The sequence below is a fragment of the Siphateles boraxobius genome, unplaced genomic scaffold, assembly GCF_051911475.1.
Source record: "Siphateles boraxobius isolate OS27281-9 unplaced genomic scaffold, OSU_SipBor_1 11, whole genome shotgun sequence".
NCBI classification, from domain to species: domain Eukaryota; kingdom Metazoa; phylum Chordata; class Actinopteri; order Cypriniformes; family Leuciscidae; genus Siphateles; species Siphateles boraxobius.
Genome location: NW_027508711.1, coordinates 99,457 through 125,205, shown reverse-complemented (window position 1 = coordinate 125,205; position 25,749 = coordinate 99,457). Strand labels below are relative to the sequence as shown.

The following is a 25,749-nucleotide window of genomic DNA, read 5'->3' as shown; positions in this document are numbered from 1 at the left end:
TCTCTCTCTCTCTCTCTCTCTCTCTCTCTCTCTCTCTCTCTCTCTCTCTCTCTCTCTCTCTCTCTCTCTTTCGTTAGCTGTACCTTCATTTATACAACACTAGAGGGCGTCAGAGGGACAGTGGTCTCGTGAAAGATTGTTCATTCTGCAAACAAAAATAATATCAGTAGCCTACTCAGTAGAATATATAGAACGTAATTCTTTTTTATATATATATATATATATATATATATATATATATATATATATATATATATATATATATATTCTAAAATAAAAAATCTAGCGCGTGCCGTGTTGAAAGCGCCACAGATTTGCAGTCTGAGAAGTGTATGCGCAGATAAGTGGAGCCTCTGATCCGCAAGCAGGTTCCTATGGCAACTGATCAAACGTTTATTAACTTGAGCTGTGCGCGCGTTCTGTGCTTGGGAACAGCAAAGCGCGCGGATCAGCGTGAATGCGCACTGAGCTGCGCGCCTGGTCTGGAGAAGGAAGTCTTCATAACACTGTGTATTCACCTGGTATTCACGCTTTGATGTACCATCAACATCTAACAAACGTTTTCGCTGGAAGGTGCCAGGAAGATTTTTGAGAGAGGCAGGTGTTTTTGTAAGTGGGTATTTTCCCACCTTGTAATTCAATTATAAATATTATTGCAGGATATCGTTGTAGTTCATATTTAGATAACTATGTGTTTGTTTGTTTACTGAATATTAGTAACCATTCAGATATTTTTATGTAGAACATTTAATATTAAGTATCTCATGCATGGTGTATTTTTTTATACAAGATTGCACTGTTATTCCATTTAGTTATGGGAAGTATAGTAGTATATATTATTTATATAATTAAAATATAGCCTATTAAAAATATAGAAATAATATAAAATATAGTAAAATTGAAAAAAAAAATATTATCTTCTTTTTAGGGTTTCTGTTTCAATTTAAAACTTTTTGCTTGAAAGATGGTCTGTACAATCAAATGATCTTTTATCTAGCACTTTATTTAAGAACAGTTTAACACTGTAACTTTATCTTTTATAAGCGTAGACAAGATCTAGCTTTGCAAAAACAAAACAAAAATGCAGAGAGAAGAAATAAACACTGCCTAGTCAATCAACACTTCATCTTACATAGATTGTGTTGTATTCTTTGAGACTGTAATGCATGTTTGGGTATCATTTGCTCTTGCTCATACTTGTGTGGTCTCTCCTAGAAGCAGTCACAGGAAGCTGACCATCACCATCTCCTCATGATGCATATGAACAGCTTATTAAACCGATGGAGTAAGTATTAATAGTTTTACGTGTTCTTTTTTTTTTAAGAAAGGACCATGCAGAACATATTTTGGCTAACTTTATGTGCAGGCTATATGTTGATGTCTCCGATATTTTGTTTGGACTGAGATGCATATGAACCTTCTAATAGCCTTGGTTAAAATTAGTTGCAAGTTAGGTCAGAAGATTGGATTGTATTGCAGCGGAAAATGACAGGTTGATCATTGGTCGTCCGTCTGCCCAGCTGTAATGACGTCTGAAATTTACTGCAGTTGGCAAATATTCAATTATAAATGCTGATGAACACAAATATACTGTCACATGCTGATAGATGATGTGTTTTATGTCATTGGCTGTTCAAATCATGTGCGTGTGACTTTAAAAATGATTGCCTAAAAATATTCCTTCTCTTTAATGTATTGCTTATATATCTATCAAGAGGATTTATATTATATTGTGTGACATCTGACGCATTGTGTAGGTGTGAAGGTTTGTTGAGAGGTTAGAGAGTTCGAGTGGAAATGTACTGTAGGTGATAAATCAGATATTTATATCTACCGAGGTAACAGAGACTGCAGGGTTTCTACCAGCACTGTCAGTTTAACACAAACTGAAACATTGCAGGATCAAAACAAAACATTTGATGAGGTTTACACTAAAATCAGTTTACATAAAAATGACTGTTTTTGATTTGCTCTGCTATCAGTTGCTTTACAGGAAGCAAAACAATAAATGATTTCCCCATAGACTTGTAAAGGCATTTCTGTCCTTTTTTTTGGTTTCTTGTTTACAAACTGAGAGACAAATCAAAATTTGTTTCTGTGCTTTGTCGAACAAGCACTGAATGTCCCTATACTTTTAAACAAATTTCAAGTCAAGATGTCTATTTATACTCTGGGTCGAGCTACCAAACATTCCCCTGATATTACAATTTTTTATGGTTTTTGAAAGAACTCTCTTATGCTCACTAAGTATGCATTTATTTAAACTATAATTCATATTGTTGCTTATGGGTTTTGCCAAACTATGGATACATCTCATACCTGAGGTCAGTTACCTCTTTGACAGTTATGTGGTGTCACCCAAGAGGGGAATAAAGCCAGTAATAAATGATATGGACAGCATGTCACTCAGTTAGTTCAACATGGAAGTTGTTGGAATCACTGTTGATTTTCGCATTTGTAGTGGAAGGTCTCAATAGACGGTTGAGGTCACATGCATTGCAGACTAAACAAAAGGAACAAGGGCTTTGATTCATTATGACTGAGTGAGCCTGCTAATGATCTCAGGCTGCAGCTATAATCTCTCTTTTTCTTGATGTAATTATTAGAATAAATATCCTTTGTGGAAAATCAGATGACCTTTTCCCTCACGTTTTGTATTGTTTTGTAGAATTGAATGGAGCTGGTAGATCCATCCGTACACGTGCAAATGGAGATCAAGTGTCTTTAAACCCTTGTACAACGGAAGAGTCTCGTTTTTATATGTGTGTGTGCCTTTGCTGGACAGCCTGCTTTTCTAAACGTATCAGTTATTTAGACCACACTGATTTGGCCTTTCTGAATTTTGTTTATGTAGTTCTCTACGGTCTTTCTTCGGGGTTTTATTTGATGTGTCTGTCCTCTTGATAGTCTGGTAAGAACAGCAGATATGTGCTTTTTTTCTCATATCAGGTGCTGCAGAATCTTCACAAAGTGTGGAATCTCACAGAATGGTGTCTTGGCATGAACCACACCCTCTGTGTGTGTGTGTGTGTGTGTGTGTGTGTGTGTGTGTGTGTGTGTGTGTGTGTGTGTGTGTGTGTGTGTGTGTGTGTGTGTGTGTGTGTGTGTGTGTGTGTGTGTGTGTGTGTGTGTGTGTGTTCAGGTAAACCCTATGTTATGGGGACGAAATGTCCCCACAAACATTGCAATATCCAAAATCCTTGTCCTAGTGGGGAAAACAGCTTATAAATCAAAGTAAGAGAATAAAATGTTCGGCCCGAAGGTCTTCCTCAGGCAAACAACAAGTACACAGCAACTCAGCAAGATACAATTTATATAAACGTGATCCGTCACAACTGATCTAATAATCAGACTCATTAACCCAATCATCTATTAAAAAATTTAAAAAACACAAATACCAGAAAAATCCAAAATAGTCACCAATATATAAAAATAAGTTAAACCAAAAAAACAACAACAACAATTTAAAATGACTCTGAAAACACAACAATTTAAAATGACTCTTTTCTATTTTAAGATATTTTAAAATGTAATTTATTCCTCTGATGGTAAAGCTGAATTTTAAGCTGCCATTACTGCAGTCTTCACTGTCACATGATCCAGTGTTTTTTTTTTCTGGAGTCTTTGATGATTATGAAGTTCAAAGAACTGCATTTATTTGAAATAGAATTTATTCTTTTTTTTTTACAAATGTTAAAGTTTTTACAGTCACTTTGAATCAATTTAATGCATCCTGAAATATTTTTAATTTCTTTAAAACAAATCTTACTGACCCCAAAGGTTATAGTGTTCATGGCCTTAAATCACTGTGAGTACATGAGTGAGTAGTGTCTGACTTCTCTGACTTCACCGTACCAGCTTTTTCCAGTGTTTGCCTGAGCTCAGCTATTCATGTCCTGCAGGGTGACTCCTTTACTCTGTTTATTTTTTAATGAAACGGATAACCTGTCATTACACCCTGAAGATGTCTGTTTGTTGTTGGACCTCATGTAGTATTGACATTAATTGATACTTACACTTGGCAACATTCGAGTGTCAGACAAATGATTTTTAAAGGGGTGGTTGATTATGATTTCACTTTTTTAACTTTAGTTAGTGTGTAATGTTGCTGTTTGAGCATAAACGAGGTTGTTGCAAAGTTACGAAGCTCAAAGTTCAAAGCAAAGGAAGATATTTGCTTTTAAATCGTTTTTAAAGGACTACAACAAATGGCTGGTAGGGACTACACAACATTCCTCCCTGGTTAGTGACAGCTCCAACCCTAAAATTTACATAAACCTCTCCCCCGGGAACGCAAATTAGTATAGATTATCATGACAGAATATGCTAATCAATGACTGGAAGATAACTAAACATAAGCTACATAAATTCATCAACTAACCATTCAGAAATATCCTGTTGCATTCTACAAGTTTTCACTTCCTCTTGAGTCTCTCCATCGTTGTCTGACTCCGATTTGAACATAAACATTGACATTTTCAGTGCATGTCTGTGTGAGGTAAAAGGACACAAACTGTTGAAGCTCCACCCCCTGTGCTGGGAGCAGCAGCTCATTTGCATTTAAAGGGACAGACACAAAAACGGTGCGTTTTTGCTTACCCTCAAAAAGTAACAATTTTAACATGTCAATAAAAATATTTGTGGGGTATTTTGAGCTACAACTTCACATACACACTCTGGGGACATCAGAGATTTATTTTACATCTTGTGAAAAGGGCAAACCACCCCTTTAAGAAGGTTTTCTACAGAATTTTGTACTATCCTTTCACTCTGGCTGTGCTATTTCTAACATTTCCAATCCACTCCAACAAGACTTTTTCGGTATTCGGTTTGGCTCGGCCAGTCATGGTGAAGTAATAAGGGAAAAGTGGGATTGAAACAATTTATCCTAAATACCAAAAGAAGAAGTAACTATCATTACAGTTTATATATAACTAACATAAACTAATATACTCTGCCAAGTCTTTCGCTATTCCTGCACAACAGCTCTGCATAATGTTAGGGAAAAAAAAATATTTTCAACAATGTTCCTGATCCAAGTCCAACTTTAACAGTTGCGTCACATTTCAGTGTGGATCGTTGTGTGAACCTGTCAGAATGTAATGCAGGCCTTGCAAGGGTGCCAACTATATAATTCATTTGACTAATCATTTCACATACAAAGCTCTAATTTACATATAGACGTCCATAAAGGCACAGCAGCAGAAGAGAAAGCATGTTTGATTCTAATAATCAGAGAGGCCAGAAAATGGTCATGGAAAACTAAATTACCACTGTTTTTATTGCAATCAACTTTATTAGCATGCACATGTATGACTGGACCCCTTTAAACAGTCTAGAAAAATAAAAAAGCATGTCATTTTTCTTATGGAACAAACTGAATCAAACCGTATTATTTTGATTCATATACATATAACTCCTTTGCAGTTTGGTTTGATTTCCATTAGCTGTACTGATATTTGACCTGCATTTATAGGAGTGTCTCTGTCCACAGTGCATTTGAATACTCATCACACCCGTCCTGTATGTGTAAATTATGCATGTGTCCTCTGCATTACCTATGATGACTGAGACCCGCTTAACCCACGTGTGACTTCAGGGTTATTATCGGCCAAATTAAAGCACTTAGAGTAGAGATGGTTACCGATCTGAAATGACACAGATTTTCACAGCTTGTGTTTTCAGTAACCAGCTGTGAGACGACTTGCACTGAATATTCTAACATAATATGAAGCTTTGGGATGAATCTAGCCAAACTGTAATCTTCATCGCCTCTTTCGTTTTTTTTCTCACTCTTTCTGTGTCATTCACACACTCTCGAGCTCACGTCATAGAAAGCAGAAGGGATCCGACCCAGGGAGCTTCAGTTGCCACACAGACATAAGGAAACTTAATATCTCTAAAGGAGAGCTTCCAAAGTGACACACACGAGAGTTCTCACCTTACACTGAATTATTTATTATGTAAATGACCTGTTTTAACCCTTCAGTTGTTTTAAATGCTAAAGCCCATGTTTTGTGTTTTTCCATCTGTGGACTTTGAAGAGTTTTGATAATCACAGTGAAAACTACCTGAATGCCTTATAGGTTGTGTCAACTTGTGTCCCACCAAAGTGTTTCTATATGGTAGCATATTTTTTCACTTGTTTTCAAATGGAGCGACGTATATTTAAAACGGCAGCAGCATGATGAGGCACCGAGCATCTATTTCATGCTGAGCGCTGTGCTTTTGTTGATGTTGTTGTGTGTTGCCGAGAGTAAAAAGTTGAAAATGTTTTGGTGGACACCAAATGCTAAAGACTATCTGATTTCGCAGAGGGGCTTAGATTAAGCCAGGATTAGGCCTTGGTTCAATTAAGACATTTAAGTGGCTTTTATAAACATGCCATAGAAAAAAACTTTACTGGTGTGCATTTTGAGACAAAACAATGGCACTGACATATTTTAAGATATATCAGTGCAAGCTGCTTTCAGTTAAAACAGCTCAAACATGCATTTTAGTCTGTTAAACTGTGGGTCAACACAATGTAAAGTACTATGTTCTGGCCCTGGTTTCGGATGAGGAGATGGCTGAACCACGTAGAAAGTTGTCGTTGTAAACCCAGGATGTGATGGTTGGTCGATTAGTCCCGCCTCTCCTCCACCGTGATTGGGCGGCTGAGTAAAAAGTGACAGTGACGAGCAATGAGCATTGTGTTTTACTCAAAGTTGAATAAAAAATTTTGATGAAAAAACGCCAATGTTGCTGGCGTTTTGAATATGCGGTGCTCCCATTGGAAACGTTTTTTTGGAAAAAAACACTGTTGAATAGACAAACAGTGTCTCATTTTGCTGTAGACAAAATCACTGTAAACCACTTTTTTCCCCAATCCACCCAAAAATGGCTTTGCTTTGCAAAGAATTGGACCCTTTTTCTTTCTTTCTTTTTCCTTTTTTTATTTAGTAGATAAAGAGTTGTTGTTCACTATTTCAGCAGGATCCCTGTTTTCAATTTCTTCCACTCTTTCCAAGGTACAGATCAAGCAAGCGCTTTGCGTCACACCACATCTGAATCCATTCTACACTTGTTTGTTCTTTCCATGTCTCATTTACATTAACATACCCACACACACCGAAGAAGACTCCCTGGGTTGCTAAACCCCCTCAAAGACCACGTCACTCGATCCTACATTCACCATTGTCATGTGCATGTGAGAGAGGCAAGGTACGTCTGTGCATCCGTGTGCGTGCTTGTGCATGGGCTTGTGCGTGATTGTACAAGACATCAAATATCAGCCAGTTATGTATTGGCAGCAATCACTCTCTCTCTCTCTCGCTCTCTCTCTCTTATCATACAGGATTTGTGAGTTTCTTATCTTATCTCTTGTTATGTCAGCTTTGTTGGTTAGATGACCTGTCTTTCTTTGAGTGCGGTTTACTTTATATAATTCCGGTAATGATGCATGTAGATGATAACAGAAATACCAAGATTTAGACCCTGATGGATCTTATTACATCTTACGTACATATGCCTTCATTAAGTATTCAGGGAAGTTTTTGGAAAAATGCTTTTGTTTGTTCACCCATGCAACCACACACAAATGCAATGCGGAAGCATTTAATATCAACCAAGTGTGAAAAAGAAATGTTTCAATCAACACCTTTTGTTAGCATGTATGCACTCAACATACACCATGTTTTTTCCACAAATCATCCTTACATACAGTATTGTGCTGGTACTGTAATACAGGTTTATCAGATTGAAATACCATGGTTTTTTGTGAAACAGTATAAGAAAGTTGTAGCTGATTCTTTATTGTTACTATTTTGAAAATTTAGAATAATAGTAAAGTTATCAAAGCTATAAAATAACACAAATGTTATTATGGGAAATATATAGTGACCAAGTATATCTGAGAAGTATATATATTTATTAGCCTAAAATGAACACTCGCCAAGCGCCAAATGCGAGTAAAAATTGGCGTGGCGAGAATATGAAACGTTGTCACTCGCCAGTTGGCCAGTAACATTATTTATGAATTCTAACAAGGCCACGTCAAAATCACAGACAAATTCACACAGTTATATAAAGAAATAGCGAGTTTCTTTGTGAACATGTCTCAAGTATCGTAAACAGTTGAGAAAGTAAACGCATGTGTGCAAGAGCATTCGCTCTTAAAGTGACAGTAGCCTAATATTCCTGCTGCTGTCTGTTTTTAATGTTAATCAGACAACAAAGGACAAAGAAAGAAATCACTCAATGCTCTTGACTGAATAACTTTTGTCATTTTAATAAGGGGTTAATTAATAAGGAAGTTTAATACAGTGAAGACAATGCAGTGTTATTTTACATTTGCTTAATTAAATTTTTGAGAATTGTGAATTTTCACTGGTAGCTAAAATTTTCTTAAGTCACCGGTGCTGGTATAGGTGCGGTAAAAAGTGGTAAATAAATCAAAACTATCTAATATTTGAGCATCTTCTTCTTTATTTAATATTTAAATTTTTTAATATTACATTTAAGAGATTAGATAAAATAATAAATTTTTGTAAATACATACATATATTGTACTAGTATTGAATGATTACCATATTCATATACCATGGTATTTTCATGTTACTCAAAAATAACTTTTGTATTTTTATTGTGCATGTTCAAAATAAACTATGACAAAGTAATTCTGATGCTTTGTGGGTAGTACATTGTAATTTGTAAAACTCAAACAACGACAAGCACAAAAACAAGGTCAAAACTATTTTAATAGGCAGCTGCAATAAAAACAAAAACTTGACCAAAACATGTTGATGGACTAAATTATGTATCTTGTAGACAAACTTCAGAGCAACACTGCAAAACATCTCTAAGGACTATAGCCTTTTCTCCATATGTATGGCCAGCTAGTTATCTAATCGCTGTTTATGCTGAGCTAACACTGATATTACATGAACTCTACTTTACAGATCTTTCCCGTGCAGCAGCAATACGTCATTGCCTTTGGGATTATTGCATACGATACAGAGCTTTGAATATCTAAGCCAACACATATCTAATACAGTGCGAGGGAGTGTGTTGGTGTCAGTAGCCTGGAGTCATTGGCTGGTGTGTTGATGGCAGCTGATGGATGGAGGTTGTGGCAGGATCATCACTGAGAAACTCTGTAGGATGTTACGTGTGGAACCCAGTAAACATGTTATTGGGCAGTTAGGACACCCGGTGCTCTGGGCACCAAAAATGACGCGCTTTCAGTCGAGCAATGATGTAATCTCCAGCTGACACGCTAATAAACAACTCAATAAAATGTCTAGATTATCCGCACTATGCACACATGCACACGAAGACTTTTTATTTGCAAGCCGTGGTATTTATAGATATCATGGTCAGCAACAAGTTTGTGCTACTGTAGCACATAAAGGCTTGCACAGTGTATGGCATCATCTACACTAAGCATCAGGAGAGACATAAATAAATATAAACTTTGGCTGGCCCCTTTTTATTTAGACCATAGTCTACATTTTGACATCATGTTGTGAGTTAATCCAGTGAGGTCATTAAGAATCTTTTAGAGGATGGTTATGTCCTCTTCTTTGCCTAAATAAAGCCAAACCATCTTTAAAGTCGCAGGCTGCACCCGAAATCGCATTCTTCCCTACTATATAGTTGTCGAAAAACAGTATGTGACAAAAGAAGTATGTCCGAATTTACAGAACTCATAAAAGAGTTGGCAAAAAGTACCCGGATGACTTGCTACTTCGGCGAGATTCTGAAGTATGCATATGATGGACACTTTACTATCCCATGAGGCCACAGGAGAGGATTTAGGAATGTCATTGAAGCGACGCAACTGACACTGATAGGTCACATGATACTGTATGTAGTATGTCCTGATTCCATTCATACTACACACATTCATACTATATAGAACACCAAAAACTGCCAACTGAAATAGAAAGACGTCTGGCCAACATCCAGAGTGACCAACCAAAAGGTTCTTTTTGAGTTGGGTAAATTTGAAATAGGATATAACTGTGACAACAAAGTAAATTCTGCAGGTGTGCTCAAGGGTATCTCCTTTACTTGTTTCTCAAACAAAACTCTTTCTTGAGTATGTTTCAGAGATTTGATGTCATCGCAAACTCATTGAACTGTATCATCCTGTTACCTTGTACCACTTGCATGCAGTAAATTATGACTATAGTAAAGGTGAACAATATAAACAAAACTTTATATTATGGTATTCTTACAATTTTGGTTGATATCAATATACTGTATATCACGATATACACATTTCTATGGAAATGTTTTTAAAATGTTTTTGAAATTAAAATCATTTGCAAAGTAATCGTAGACCTATATCAAAAAAACTGAACTGAGCTGGACAATGACATCACTGTTTTCTCCAGAGCGATTCATAAACTAAATTAATAACTTTGTTACACCAAAAATTAACCATCACGGAACTTACTTAATCTGGGGTGCGTTTCCCAAAAGCATCGTTGGCCTACTATGATCGCAATTTCCATTGAACTCTATTGGTAACGACGGAACTTGCGACCATAGTTGGCTTTGGGAAACGCACCCCTGGACTATGACACTATTTTTTTCTTTTCTTTGTTGCGTTATTTTCCTGTTATCACTGCAAAGCTGCTTTTAAACAATCCGTATTGTAAAAAGCGCTATATAAATAAAGGTGACTTGACTTGACTCCATAGTTCACCCTCAAATGAAAAATCATTGATACCCTCAAATTGTTCCAAACCTGTATGAAGTTCTTTCTTCTGCTGAACACAAAAGAAGATATTTTGAAGAATGTCGGTAACCAAACAGTTGACAGTAACCATGGACTTCCATAGTATATATTTTTATTATTATGGAAGTCATCAACTGTTTTCTTACTCATATTGGAACAACTTGAGGGTATAAATGATGACAGAATTGTCACTTTTGGCTGAACTATCCCTTTAAGTGTGTAGTATACTTGAAAATTTTGTAAAGGCTTTGCAACTATGCACATATCTTCAAAGTATTTTATATAGAACAGAATTATTATTTGAGGTTACAGCTGGAGAAAAGAAATGTATCCTGAAATATAATTGAGTTGCGATTAAACGGGTACAAAAAAGTACCAAACCAAAGTACCAAAGGATAAAGTAAATTACTTTTTCATTGTCTGTTCTGTCATTTTTCCATCTCGTTTTTTTTCCCATGTATCTGTGGATAATCCTCCGTATAGATGCAGTGTTGGGCATTAGTATTGATCTCAAACAATGCTGGCTTTACTACAAAACTGGTCTTACGTCATATGATTAAGGCGCTGTTTATGATTAATTGTTGCTGTATTACAAAAAAATCTTCGGCTACAAATAAATCTTGGTTGCATTGATTACTCTACATCTACTTCTGCTCTTTAAAACTAAGCTTTATATCTGTTGCTTCTGCTTTTTTGTTGCAGATGAGATCTCTAAGATGTGTGAGGTAGATGAGACTCCGGAACCGGTCAGTCCCACGCTGATCAGCGAGTCCACAGACACCTACTGCCAGATCGACTGCTGGCACCCACTCCGAACCACCGTCCGCAAGCTGGAATTCTGGGAGGACTTCAGCGCAGAGCTTATCGGAACCGGCTTCTTCTCTAAGGTCTACAAGGTAAGAGTTTCCTGTCAATAATGGAGGAGAAAAAACAAATGACTGTTTGGAGATTGAAAGTTTTGCAAAAAATTTACTAAAATTGCTAGAATGTCCTAAAGGCAGCATGTAAAAATGGACGCAGCTGCTGTGTCGCTGATATTGAAAAGCACAGAATCTGATTAGATAATCGGACCCTTTAGTGAAAGAGCACTGATTTAATCAAAGCTGTGAAATCTCAGGCGTTCAAGATAAATGTTTTTGTTCCACCACTTGCTGCCTTTCAAGAGCTAAGGTTTTGTTCCATACCATATTCTGCAGCCAAAAAATCTACTATTCATTTTGTCTGGAAGTCACGGCCCTATTAGTCCTTACAACAGAACTGTACAGACATGACGTGTCTGAAGTCTCCCAAAAACAAGCTACATCCTGCAGACAGTTTTTAACCCAACAAAGAAATAGAGGTTAACGTCATGTATTGTCACCACCCAGTCAAGCTTAAATAGTCTTGAAAGCCTTCACAAACAAGAAAATAACTAGGTGATAAAAAAACAACTGAGGAATCACATTTTGTTAACCACATTTTTTTTTACAGTATATGCTAACTTTTATTCTCTTGTTTTGCAAAATATTTGCAGTCCTGCTTTACTTTTACCTCATGAAAGAAAATAAAGGGCATTTTGTTACAAGTAGACCTTACAAAAATACCAAAGGGGATTTCCAATGTGTGAAACCCTTTGTGCTTGATATCTTGAGTGAAAGAAAGACTTTGGTGAGACACTAAGCTCACATCAGAGTTTTACAATAGCAGAGTTATAGAACGTAGAATGTGATGGATAGCGTGTTTAATATCAGTGCACACAGAGCATGAAAAACTGTGGCACATGCCTCGACTGTGACCATTCTCACACCACGGGCCAAGAAATCATGGATTTATATTCTATGTAAAGAACATTGTGTACTAAAGGAAACGTGTGCTGTAAAGGAAGAGGATTACCCCAGGGGAAAATAAGAGGGATGCTTCTTTTTGTTGTGAATGTGTTTACAGAATCTCAGTGAAAGAAACTCACAGTTTAGTGAATATGATGTTGTTTTCTACCGCTCAGGTGATGCACAGCACTACAAAAAAAGTAATGGTGTTGAAGATCTATAAGAACGACGTGGATCAGAACAGCATTGTAAGGGAGATCAGTCTACTTCAGAAACTCTCCCACCCGAACATAGTGAGGTGAGCCGCCCCTGCGCACACGATTAATCACATCCATCAATCCCACGCAGGCCTCATGCTTATAACACCAACTCAGAACATGGGAAGAAAACAACTCTGACTCTAAATAATAAAACCTGACTGGGTTCAAATTTCCTGACTTTTAACAAAAGTAACCAGTGATTGGCTACAATTTAAATGAAATTATGAGATTAAAAGCTTTAGCCTTTGAGACTGTAATGCCTACAACACAGCCCTTGTTTTAGTTACTGAGCTTTAGTAATGCTTGCTAAAACAGGCATCATTATTAGTGCTGTTTGTAAGGATGCATTATATGTCTACACCGTCAGTTTTTGGCAAGTATTAGAGATTTTTAATTCATTGGTGTCAATCATTATTGGATTTTAAAAGGGATTGTTCATTCAAAAATGAAAATTCTGTCATCACTTCCTCACCATCAAGTTGTTCCAAACCTGTGTGAATTTCTTTCTTCTGCTGAACAATGAAGATATTTTGAAGAATAAGGGTAACCAAACTGTTGATGGACCCCATTGACTTCCATAGCATGGAGAAGAAAAAATACTATGGAAGTCAATCAATCACTATGGAATGTCCATCAAGTGTTTGGTTACTGACATTCTTCAAAATATCTTCATAAATTGAAAGAAATTTATACAGGTTTGGAACAACTAAATGATGACAGAATTTTCATTTTAGGGTGAACTATCCCTTTAAATGTGCATGTTAAATTCTAATATTTTAATTCAATATATTAATTTCAAATCTTAGTTAGTCTTCAAATCGTAATAACACTGTTAAATATAATCTTTAGCAAATTTCCATATGAATATACATTTTTCATACTGTACAATGCTGTTATGCATAAATTCTTTTGTAGAATATGAAACGATTGACTTGCTATTTTTGTTTTATTTTTAATTTATTTTGGCAAAATAGTATTATCAGACATTTATTAGTTAGAATTCATAACATAAAAATAATGACTGATTTAAGAGTAAACATTTACCCTTTGTGTATTCAGGCCATAGTATTATAGCGGCTTGAAGTGGCCTCATCTATAACCTAACAACCACCCAAAACACCCTAGCAACCCAATAGCAACAAAAAACTACTATAGTATCTGGTAAACAGATATTCTAAAATGCTTGAAATTAAGTTTTATTTCACTTACAAGCTTTAGAATTTATCTCTTAAAAGGGTTTACACAGATGTATAAAGATGTATAAAGATTTGTCATAGCTAATAAATGTTCAAAAACTTTACATAATTCCTTATTTCTCAGATGGATAAATTACTCTAATTTTCTTGTTGTAGGTACCTGGGGATCTGTGTCAAGGAGAACAAGCTGTACCCAATTCTCGAGGTGGGTGGCAAATTTTAGGATTTAGGATAAATCATTTTAGGATTCACAATTCAGTGAATCCAGTACAAGCTTTCTTAATAGGCTGCCCGTCAAATCTTATGACACAACCAGTGACTCACCATCATGTTCTTCTAATGTGTCAAGAGTATATAATTTTCTACGAAGCAAAAGTTTTCCTGATTTAACATGCTGTAAAAGTGAGTTGCGTTTTCACTGTATAAATCAGATCAGGATTGGAAGCGTTTTATAATCTCATGTGCTTCCCTCGTTCTCCTCCTAGTATGTTAGTGGAGGCTGTCTGGAGGAACTGCTGGCCAGAGAGGATGTCAGCCTCTGCTGGAGGGAGAAGATCGAACTGTGCTGTGATATCAGTCGAGGAATGACCTATCTCCACTACAAGAACATCTACCACAGAGACCTCAACTCTAAGGTGTGTTGGCAGAATTTAGGGATCAAAGTTTAGCAGTTTATGGCAAAGACATATTATGAAACATCACCTTGCAGCATTCAACCTTGATTTGAAGGCGTGTGCCAAGAACACGCCTTGCAATTATAGATAATAACAGACATTTCTAATGTCACTCCAATGAAACATGAGCTAATGTTTTTTCGCTCTAATGTTCTATTAACTTGCCTGACTTGACCTGAGTAATGTTTTGGACAAAATGATTCAGCGAGACCACATATTCTAGTGTTTAACTGGTAGTTAGTACACTTTTCTTGTGTCCATTAGTTCCTTTCACATATAACATAGCTGGCTGTTCCTGTGGCAAAGACTTTTTTATTTCTTTTATACTTTTGTTACTTTTTATTGCTTTAATTTCTGATATTAGTTATGAGGTAACCATAATATTATCTCACATAATCCCACTCAAAGTCAAAGTGAAGATTGGTATACTTACACAGTGACCCAAAAGTTGTCTGGATGCTTTAGTCACACTTAAAATCTTTTAAACTAAAATTATTGTAAATAAAAATGAATTGAACTGCATATAAGTAAACAATATTTCAAAGAGACATCTGCTGCTAACCATTGCTAGACATTTTCTCTGAACTCACTCTTTTTTGTTATTTTTACAATTACCTTTTAACCAACTAAAGTGAAGTTAGTTCTTGGATTTTTCCTTGCTTATGCCGCTTGTTAATATTATGTTATCTAAATTTTGCAATGAATTTAATGCATTTTAAATGTGGTATATTTGAAAAAATATCTTTTTGACTCCTATTCACTTTTGAATACTTTAAATTCACATTTGAAACTATAAAAATATTGAATGGCATTTTGTAACAAATAATTTTGAAATGTGTGAAACTGTGTGAGATTGAAAATATCTTGAGTGAAAGGCTTTGGTTAGTCATAAAGTAAAGTCATAAAGTAAAGTCATATCTGAGATTTACTACGGTTATGGTTTTCATTTGTCCATCATGAACACAATAGCAGAGCGATGGAATGTAGATAACAAAACACGTGACCATTCTCACACCATGGGCCAAGGTATTTCAAATTTTTTTGTAAAGAACATTGTGTCCTAAAGAAGACGTGTGCTGTAAAGGAATAGAATTAGCCCAGGGAAAAACGAGAGATGCTTCTTTCTGTTTTTCTTCTGAATATGTTTACAGAATATACCATGAACCATGTACAGGTGCAGTGAAGGAAACAAACATCAGGAAACTCTGAAACTCCTACTGTAAATACCCTGCCATTCAAATTTTATTTTTTTAAGTTTCTTAGAATCACCAAAGCTGCATTTATTTGATTAAAATATTAAAAACAGTAACAAATAAATATTGTGAAATATTATTATAATTTCAAATAACAGATGTCTTTTTAATATATTTTAAAATGTTAGCTGAATTTTCAGCATCATTACTCCAGTCTTCAGTGTGACATGATCCTTCAAGAATTACACATTACCCAGCACATAACATTACAATGAAAAAGAACATAAACAACTTAAAGAGCTCTGACCTGTACCACCTGACTGCTGCAATTCATTTCGGCGTTGACAGTGTTGGCATTGAAATACATAAATTTGAGTCGCAAATCACTCCAAGTATATGGGTCATGGGTTCCCATCTCTTCCAAATTACAGTAGTTATGGCATGAACGCAGCATAAGCTTGTTGTTTTGGTTCAGGAGGAACTGTAAAAGCTGCTGTTTCGGTGCTCAGTGACTGACGTCTGTCTAACTCTGCATAGCACGAAGTGTGCTGATGAAATGTGATGTCTGCGCGAAGGTATGGAAATACATATGTTGAAATACACATGCAATGATTGGACGAAAATGTTATGGTCCTACATCTTTCACAGATGATATATATACATATAAATACATCTAAGCCACTTAACTTAGGCTATGTTCACACTGTCAGTCCAAATCCGATTATTTGTGTATCCTATTGGAATCTGACCTAAAATTTTTGATGCCACACTGTGTATTGCAGCTGTTCAGATCCGATTTGTGTGTCCATGCTGGTCTTTCTTTTTCTGGAATATCTCCATTGGTTTCTATGGCAATGGTGTTGTGTTATAGGCATACGCCAAAAACAACAACCGCAACATGGAGGGGTTTGCAATACAGATGTTGACTTATTATTTACCACATGACAACGTCTATCCGCCACGTTGGACTACTGCGTCCTCTGAGGCAGCGGCAGAACCGTAGGAGGCTGGCATGAGTGGCTTTATTCTGTGCTGTCGTCTCCACCGGTTTCAAAACATGTCTCCATTACATTGCCTTCTGCTCGTCCAGCATTTTGCAACAACACAACCTTGTTTCTGCTGCAACTTTCAGCATGTTTCCAATAACAATGTCTGACGTTTACGTTTTTTCGTGGTGTGGGAGAGTCACATTAACCACACGAAATCCGATCAGAGCGGTCAGACTTAAACGGATTTCTAGAAATGCGTTTTGAATAGGATTTTAAACTGCATATGATGTAGCTCGAAATGGATTTAAAAAAATTGCATTTCATGTCATTTTTTCCAGTTCACACTCGCTAATTTTGATCTGATTTCAATCGTATATGCACAAAAATCTGATTTGGACTGAGACTCTGAACGTAGCCATAGTGATTGATATCAGGATGTGAAGAAACTCATCCAGCATAACAAAAAAAAAAACTTCTGTAAAAAAATCGCCAACCCTGCCTTTAATGCATTCTTGCCAAATAAAAGTATTAATTTCTTAGACCCCATACATTTAAATTGTAGTGTATATGATGGTCACTAATATTGTTAGTGAAGTAGACAAAAATACAAAAGTGTTACTTTTTGGGAAGGGATCCTACACCCCTATAAAGTCTGAGCTGTGAAAAGCAGTCATGGTCTTGACCGATTTAACTGTGTCAGTTGCCAGGCTGCAGTGAGCAGTGAGCACAGGACTGTGTGTTTGAACAGAGATGAGGAGGTCAGACCTTTTTTATGCTAATGCTGTACCCAACATTCACCATTTCATAAACACCAGACCTGCGACTGCTTTTCGCCTCTTTATTCTTGTCCTTTCTTCTCACTCTCTCTATATAAAATGACATGCTGACTCAACTTTCAAGCTTTTATCCTCTCACCCTGCTCACACACACACAATTTTACTAAAAACAGACATAGCCTTAGTCTTGTTATTTTATTTTTATATAAGTTTTATATTGGATTTGAAAAAAAAATGATTTCACATACTAGAATGTGAGTGGTGCTTGCAATGCTAGGGTGTTGCTAGGGTGTTGCTATGTGCGTAATAAAGGGTTTTGAATGGTTTATCACATTCCTTCTGTATGTGGTTGCTAAGGTGTTCGGAATGGTAGCTTGGGTCCCAGCCAACAAAAATGTTTTACATACTTTTTGTTAACATTACCATTAAGTTATGAAAACGTCATTTCTGAATGTTCTCTAAATGTTTAAAACATCCTATTTCTTTTTTTAAAGGTAGGGTAAGCGATATTTCAAAAACGCTGTTTGAAAGTTGGTCGAACCGGCACAACCAGACACAACAACAAACGTGTAGCAGATCGGCATTAGGGTGCGTATGACGGTGGAGGAGAGAGAACGAGCAAGAGGGAGATTTGAAGAAAGACTGTAGAAAGAGAGTTGGCTGAGAGACATTACAAAAGTGAAAAGCTCATAAGAAAATCACTGAAAAATGAAGAGTTATGAGAACATTTTAGAAAAGCTTTCCAGTGCTGGACAGAGCTAAGAGGGAAGGCCTGAAAACAGACGCAGAGGTTGCTTTGATTCCACTCCATACATGAATATCACTGGTTTTGAGTACCATTGTTTGTCTAGAGCTCCTGTGCTGTTTGCAACTAACAACTAAGTCTTGAATTGCATATGTAACTGAGGCCATCTAGTGAGAGTTGTGCAAGCTGATGACTGCTAGAAAATGCTGTTTTCCTTGTTAGTGCACCCGCCAGCTGTCCGACTCGGAGCAGGGCGGTTAGAATTGGAGGGTGAGCTTTGGAGGCGGAGCAATGAAGTAATAGCACACCTGAACAAGCCACTTGATTTGTGATATTTAAATCCATTGTGCAAAAATTAATCCTATAGTTTACTACAGATTCAGATTGTAACACTATCCATGATTTTTTATTTACATTTTTTTAAATCAATACACAGCATTATTTATGTGTATGCTTTTATCATGATGTTTCTATTGACCATTATTATACATTATAATTAGTAATAATAATACAATTATTATACTTTCTATCCACTAATCCTTTGCCTAAACCTATCCCTAACCATGAACACACTCAGACACACACGACCTCTCCCTACCACGCAATCACCCACCACAGTGTTGTTTTCTTTCACTTGTCTGTTATCTAAGTGCATTAATTGAAGCAAAGATGCCATTATCAGTGTGGGGTTGAAGCATTACTGGCTTGCTTACATAACACGACAAGTTCAAGTTTCTGCCTGGAGGTGAAGTGTGGTTGTATATCCGCTTTTTGTCAGTGGGTGTATTTAAAATTCAGGGGTACTGTTACTGCCACACATGAAACCTCAGAGCCTGATACCAAACTCACAACTGCATTGCACATTCTCATTGATGTCTTATTGATGTAAAGCTCTACCTGATGCTCTGTGTGAAGTCAGAGAGAAGAGTTTGGTCTCTTGTGTGTGTAGATGATGCTTGTGTAATGAAGCCTAGCTGGATGCCTCTCTCATTTGTGTTCTCTCTCACTATTCAGCATCATATTATTTATCAATTTGTGCATTTCACTCACTAATGTTACTGGCTCATTGACTGGAAAAATGTGTCTAGACAATTTTTCATGGAAAGAACTGTGAAGAATGAAATTCACTTGGTTACACACATTCGCTGAATAACATGGACAAGAGATGATTCAGTAAAACTCACTTCAGTGAGGTTGTTGTGTACTAAAAATATTATTATAATGCATAATTAATATTATTAATAAAAATATCTATATTTAATTATGATTAAAAGTAATTATTATATTTTATATAATCTATTTAATATTATTAGATTATACAATATAATTGAATTTAAACATTAAACAAAATTTTTCATAATACTATTGCATAAGAATATATATTAGTCCAATCTGATGTTACAGCCGTAACTTTCTGTTTTAAGATAGAAAATAGAGGAAAATAGGAACTATAAATTTCCACAGCTTTGATGACCAGGTCAGATTTGAATAGATCAGTCCGGTAATGACTGGATCTTTCTTCAGGCTCTAGCTGGATTTTATGAAAGAGAAGCAGAGAGACAACATTTCTTAGTGCTGATCCTAATCCTTTTATAGAGCAATGTTGCCATCTTGTGGTGTAATTCTGTAACTGTGCTTGGTAGTTCTGTTTTGAAAAATAACAACAGGCCTCTCTCATCAGCCAACTCTGCAGAGCTGCTTTATAGATGAATTGAACTAATTCAATAATTGATGATCTTTTCAATGGAACTGAATCAACACTGAACTGACTTTAGCTGAACAATGACACTATTTTCTTTTAGAGCTGCTGTACATCTGAAATGAACTCTGTGTGCATCATTGAATCATTTTCCTGTTATCACTGTAGAGCTGCTTTGACACAATCAGTTGTATAACGTTAAATCATTATATAAATAAAGGTGACTTGATTTGACTTCTGCATATCGTTTTGGTAATCTGAGATGGAGAGAAATCTTCCTTGTTGTTTTGTGCTTTACCAATTTCCTACTGCTTTCTTTCCTCATACTGCAGTGAAAGACGTGAGATAAAGATCTCCTATTGTGACTCATGCAACAAACTTCACGTGTAATCTGTTTTTGTTGATGCAGAACTGTCTGATCCGCGTGACCTCGCGTGGCAGGGAGGCCTTGGTCACTGACTTCGGGCTGGCCAGAGAGGTGGGGGAACTGCCCGCAAATGAACCAGACAGGAAGCTGTCTCTGGTGGGCTCGGCCTTCTGGATGGCCCCTGAAATGCTTAGAGGAGAGCCGTACGATCGCAAGGTACTGAGAACAAATAACAAATGATGACTTTGAAAATGAAAGTGTAGGATATTAGGACATTCATGGTTGAATAGTCTTTTCCCTGAAAACGAAATTAGTATTGATTTGCTGACAGATTTCACATTAATCCATATAACCTTTTGCAGTTACATCTTAATTAAAAATGAACCTTCTGATTTGATGTCAGACTTAATCAGGTCAGGGGTGAGGAAAAGATTTGGACAGTCATTTATTATGCAATAAACTGTAAACTGTTTCTCCCTCAGTGTCAGGGGTAAAGAGAGAGGCAGTGCTGGTGCTGATGTGATTAGAGACTGAATTCAATCTCTGCTGACTGGCCATTTTTTCCGTTTAATCATAGGTTGATGTTTTTTCTTTCGGGATCATGTTGTGTGAGATCTTAGCAAGAATCCCTGCTGACCCAGAGGTGCTTCCCAGGACACAGGTAAATACTCAAAGCCATCAACCTTCTATCGCATACATTAGGAAAGCAATGCTTAAAAAATGTGTTTACTTTTCTTGTATAAAATGTCCATCAATGATAAAATCAATGAAGAAATAAATCATCAATAAAGAAATAGAGAAATATATATTTTGCATTATTATAAATGTCTTTACTGTCACCTTTGATCAATTTAATGCGTCCTTTCTAAAGAAAAGTATTAATTTCTTTAAAAAAAAATCGTATAGACCCCAAACTTTTAAACGGTAGTGTATATATATATATATATATATATATATATATATATATATAATGTAGTATTTTTTATTGATGTCAGAATAGTAAAAAAAAAAAAACAGCAAAGAACAATACTATTAAACCATTTTTATTAAATGAAACATTAGTGGAACAAACTTTCACTGCTCCTAGCTTAATGTTTTATTTATTTTTTTAAATAAAATGTTAAGTAAATACTGTAATAATAAATAATGCAAAAATTATTAATAAATATATGATGTAGTAGATATGCTGCATCCATATCCACTGCACTCATATCCATCCCACTGTCGTACAGTGTTGCTTCTGGGCCAAAAAAACAAACAAATTCAAGCAATTCCTCATAACATACAAATAATTTATGACTATAAATATTTTAAAATTAAGTTTATTCACTAAGACATGGATTATATTTTTGATGCATGAAATCTAAATTCTCCAGATCACAAATATATGTCCTTTATTTCAAAAGATTTGTCCATAAATGTAGGTAAATGTGTGTTTTCATTTACTCTAAATCGTTACACAGAATGCATAATTTAGTACTTACATGAGTTCTGGGATGGTTACATATAACCCTTAAGAGAGGCTTGTTATGTGCTCTTTCCTGCACTGGGGATAAAAGGAAGCTCAGACAGAGTATTTGCCCTCTGGTGTACAGCAGTGTGGTCATTTACGCTTCATTAATGCTGATGGACAACCGATTTTGTCTGGAGGGGAGAGAACAGATAGATCTGATCTTGGTCAAAGGAACCATCGCAAGGCCATTTAGATTCTTTAGTATGGATTTATTCATTGCGTTCTTCTACCACATCAGGGATAATGATTTTCTGGTCAATCTATTTTTTCACAGTAGTTGTTAATTTATGTATGAGGCTAAAAACACATGGTTATGGTATATATACACTACTGGAATTTGGAATAATTAAGATTTTAATGTTTTTGTATTTTTCATCAAATAAATGCAGCCTTGGTGAGCGTAAGAGACTTCTTTCAAAAACATTGAAAAATCATAATTATTTCTAACTTTGACCGGTAGCATATATATTACGTAACAGAATTGCACTCACACTAACTATAAACATTGCGAAATTTTCATAGAAACCAATTTATAATTAGAGTTATCTGGTGAAATAAAGATTGTTAATAAAGTTTGCCTTGACCTTAATTTATGACTGAGATATAAAAGTTAGATTGTAAGGTTCGTCTTGTATGTTTGATTAAAGTCTGTCTTACAATTTTCTGGTGCAATATAGTTTATTTGTAAAGTGTTAAAATTTCATGGTGAAAAATATTTTTTGTAAAGTTTGTCCTGCAATCATATGGTGAAATATAGTTTGTTTGTAAAGTTTGTTTTGCAATCTTCTGGTAAAATATATAGTTTGTTTGTGAAGTTTGTCTTGCAATCTTTTGCCAAAATATTGTTTGTAACGTTTGTGTTGCAATCTTCTGGTAAAATATTGTTTGCAAAGTTTTTTGCAATCTTCAAGTGAAATATAGTTTTTAAAGTGTTTCTTACAAGCTTCTGGTGAAATATATAGTTTGTTTGTACATTTTGTCTTGCAAACTTCTGATATAATATAGTTGTGAAGTTTGTCTTGCAAACTTCTGGTGAAATATAGTTTGTGAAAAGTTTCTTCCAATCTTCTGGTGAAAACTAATTTTTTGGTACAACAGACCTAAAATTTTCCTACAATTTTCTGGTAAGATAGAGTTTGTCTTAGACTCATCTGACAACAACACATCTTTTAGGAGCATTTCCATGTTCTTTCAAAGGAACGAGTGAAAAGAAAATTTACATTGGTTGTTGTTTTTTTACTTCAAAATGTACATCGTGTTCACAGGACTATGGGCTAGATGTGGAATCGTTCAGAGAGCTGGTGCACGGTTGCCCAGAGCGGGTTCTGCAGCTGTCGGCCAGCTGTTGCCAGGTATGAAGTGATGCTTTTAATATGGCGTGAATAGCAATAACACCTGCCAAGTGAGCGATTTCACCTTCAGCTTTCACAATGCGGCATCCCAATTCACCTGGTTAACTGTTTTGAAGATGTATATATAACAGATTCAATGAAACACCAAAGCCTATCCATTTTCTTTCTTTCTCTCAGATGGATGCATTCCGAAGACCTTCCTTTTCTGAGCTTCTGGATGAGCTGGAGGACATCGCCGAGACCCTAGAGCCACCAGACAACAACCTAACCACAGGGTGATCTTCCCAAATCCCTCCTAACAAACCCCGGGACTGAAGGATTTAAGGCACTGTACTGCATAAAAGTCTGCAGCAGTGGACTGTGACTGGCACTCTGTTCTCCCAAGAGTAGAACATACAGGGGAATGTCTGGTAATTGAGATCAAAACCACTCAACTGAATGTTCTCTCAATAACCAGTTCTGGACGCCCTGCCTGCAGCCGTGACACTGAACGATTGCAAGAGTCCAATTTAGAGGCTGAAATTTACCTTTTCTGTTTTTTTTTTTTTCTCAGATTGATGAAAGTAGAATGATTCATTATGGACCAACTTGTCAACTTTTTTTGAAAAGACCAAATTCAACATGGACCTTGCACTTGATTCCTTGATTGAAGGTTTCAGGAAAATACAATATGAGCTTTCTTTTTTTTATAGCTGCAAAAGCAGGAAACGAGTTTAAAATAAGTATACAGCAAAGGTTGCACAAACCTGGAACAAACCAAACTAGAGAAATTAAGGTGTGCTAGATTTAATTTCACCTCTTGCCTTTATTCTTTAAAAAAAGCATATTCCATCAGTACATTTACTGTACCAAGTAATTGCACAGTTGCTCATTTGACATGCACTGTTGTCACCCATTTTTGCCTTGTTGTGCTTTCCATGTCACTCATTTTCCCAGCGTAAACATCTTTAAGATCAATGGAGCTCTAAAATGTCCAATTCAATTTCTCAAAAATGTGCTCATAGAACATGCATAAAGATCCACTTAAATACATAGTGTATTTCTGAATAAAAATTCAGTTCATTTAGGTGTAAAGTGCGAAACGATCATACTAAATATAACAGTCCAAAGCTGTTTGTTAATGTACTTTAGTAAAGGCTGTGGATCACTATTTTCTCAGGTCACACAGGGGTTTTAAATATGTGAATATTCGTCTTGTACTTTTTCCTTGTAGATAGGGTTATTATGTTTGTATAGCCCTTTAACTAGTGTTTCTAAAAGGGGATCTATTTTGTTTACTGAATCTAATCGAGCAGTTTGTATTATTCCTGACTATATTTGTGTACATGGTGTTTGCTTACATTCAAATATGGGTTCAGTTATATTTCTAGTTTATTAGTTACCAATAAAAGCATATTGATTAGTTTTTAAGTCTTTTGACATTAATGAAAACAAGATCCATCTAAAATCAATATGTCCTTATTAAACTCCTTTAGACCACATAAAAAGATCTGCTTAAAACAAATCACAACAATAAATCAATATGATAAGTACTTGAACGTGATAAAAACAAGTCTGATTTGTGTGATGCTATGTTAATGGAGCATTGCTTATTTTTGTCATTAGTATTCAGGTACAGTTCAGGGGTCCGGCTCCGTTTCTCAAGATATAGGCGTCTGCATTACTGCCCTGTACTCTTCTATGTAATTGAGGTGACTTGGAGGCCATGGATTTACCGTTCTGACAATGGTGTGTGCTCGAAAGTTCGATCCTGGGCTTATCCTGTAAGAGACATGGCCTGGGTGATGGTATTTATGATCAGGGAAAATCCATTTGGAGGCCACCAGTGGTGTGAAACGAAAGCACTTGGTGGTAAACAGCACATATGATTTGTGACGGAAGCGTTTACAGCCAGAGGCATACGTGACAGGGCTTCCTGCGAGGAATTGGTGACGGTAAGTGGGTGTCATTTCAGCTGGGAAATATGTTCCAATGGCGGTTGTAAATGACCCTGGTGTAAATGAACGTGGCAAATATATAGACGCAGGCCTCGTTATATGAGAAATGCAATCAGTGTCTCTCAGTACAAGGCTGTCATTCAAGTGATTCATTGAAACACATCCTGAGCATTCTTTTATTATACTAAGACATTTAAAAAATAATATCAAAACAATACACTGATAAAAATAAAAATTAATCTGTAAGGCTACAATAAAAAAAAGCATGATTCTAACAAATAAATCAGTTAACGCCCATCTCTGATTGTAACGTTACATATCTTAAAGCTACACTGTGTATTTTTTAAAGTTGATTCTTTGCAAAAAACACTTTGTTCTTTCAAAATTATATGTGCTCATTCATGTGTAATTACTTCCACCAACTAATTAAGTATGCTCGTAAGCGTAGAATCTGCCAGTCAGAATACATACGAGCGAGTTGCTCGAATGGCGGTGTGGTGAAGTGTTGGGTCGATAG

At 36.0% G+C, this 25,749-nt stretch overlaps 1 protein-coding gene across 5 annotated transcripts; it reads left to right on the top strand.

The window, feature by feature from the left end:
• The first annotated feature begins 336 nt into the window (after positions 1 to 336).
• On the top strand, positions 337 to 24,705 carry LOC143757959 (dual specificity testis-specific protein kinase 2). 5 transcript variants are annotated; one of them, XM_077248593.1, is made up of 10 exons: positions 337 to 609; positions 1,219 to 1,285; positions 11,429 to 11,622; positions 12,708 to 12,829; positions 14,144 to 14,192; positions 14,473 to 14,622; positions 20,473 to 20,646; positions 21,008 to 21,091; positions 23,209 to 23,295; positions 23,473 to 24,705. In XM_077248593.1, exons 2-10 carry the CDS (start codon positions 1,252 to 1,254, stop codon positions 23,572 to 23,574), a joined length of 996 nt encoding a protein of 331 aa, XP_077104708.1. In that variant the 5' UTR covers positions 337 to 609; positions 1,219 to 1,251; the 3' UTR covers positions 23,575 to 24,705. The 5 variants fall into 5 exon arrangements, with proteins under 5 accessions (XP_077104708.1, XP_077104707.1, XP_077104709.1 ...); XM_077248592.1 differs by having other exon boundaries at positions 422 to 601; positions 1,222 to 1,285; XM_077248594.1 differs by having other exon boundaries at positions 424 to 597; positions 1,216 to 1,285.
• Positions 24,706 to 25,749: the final 1,044 nt, after the last annotated feature.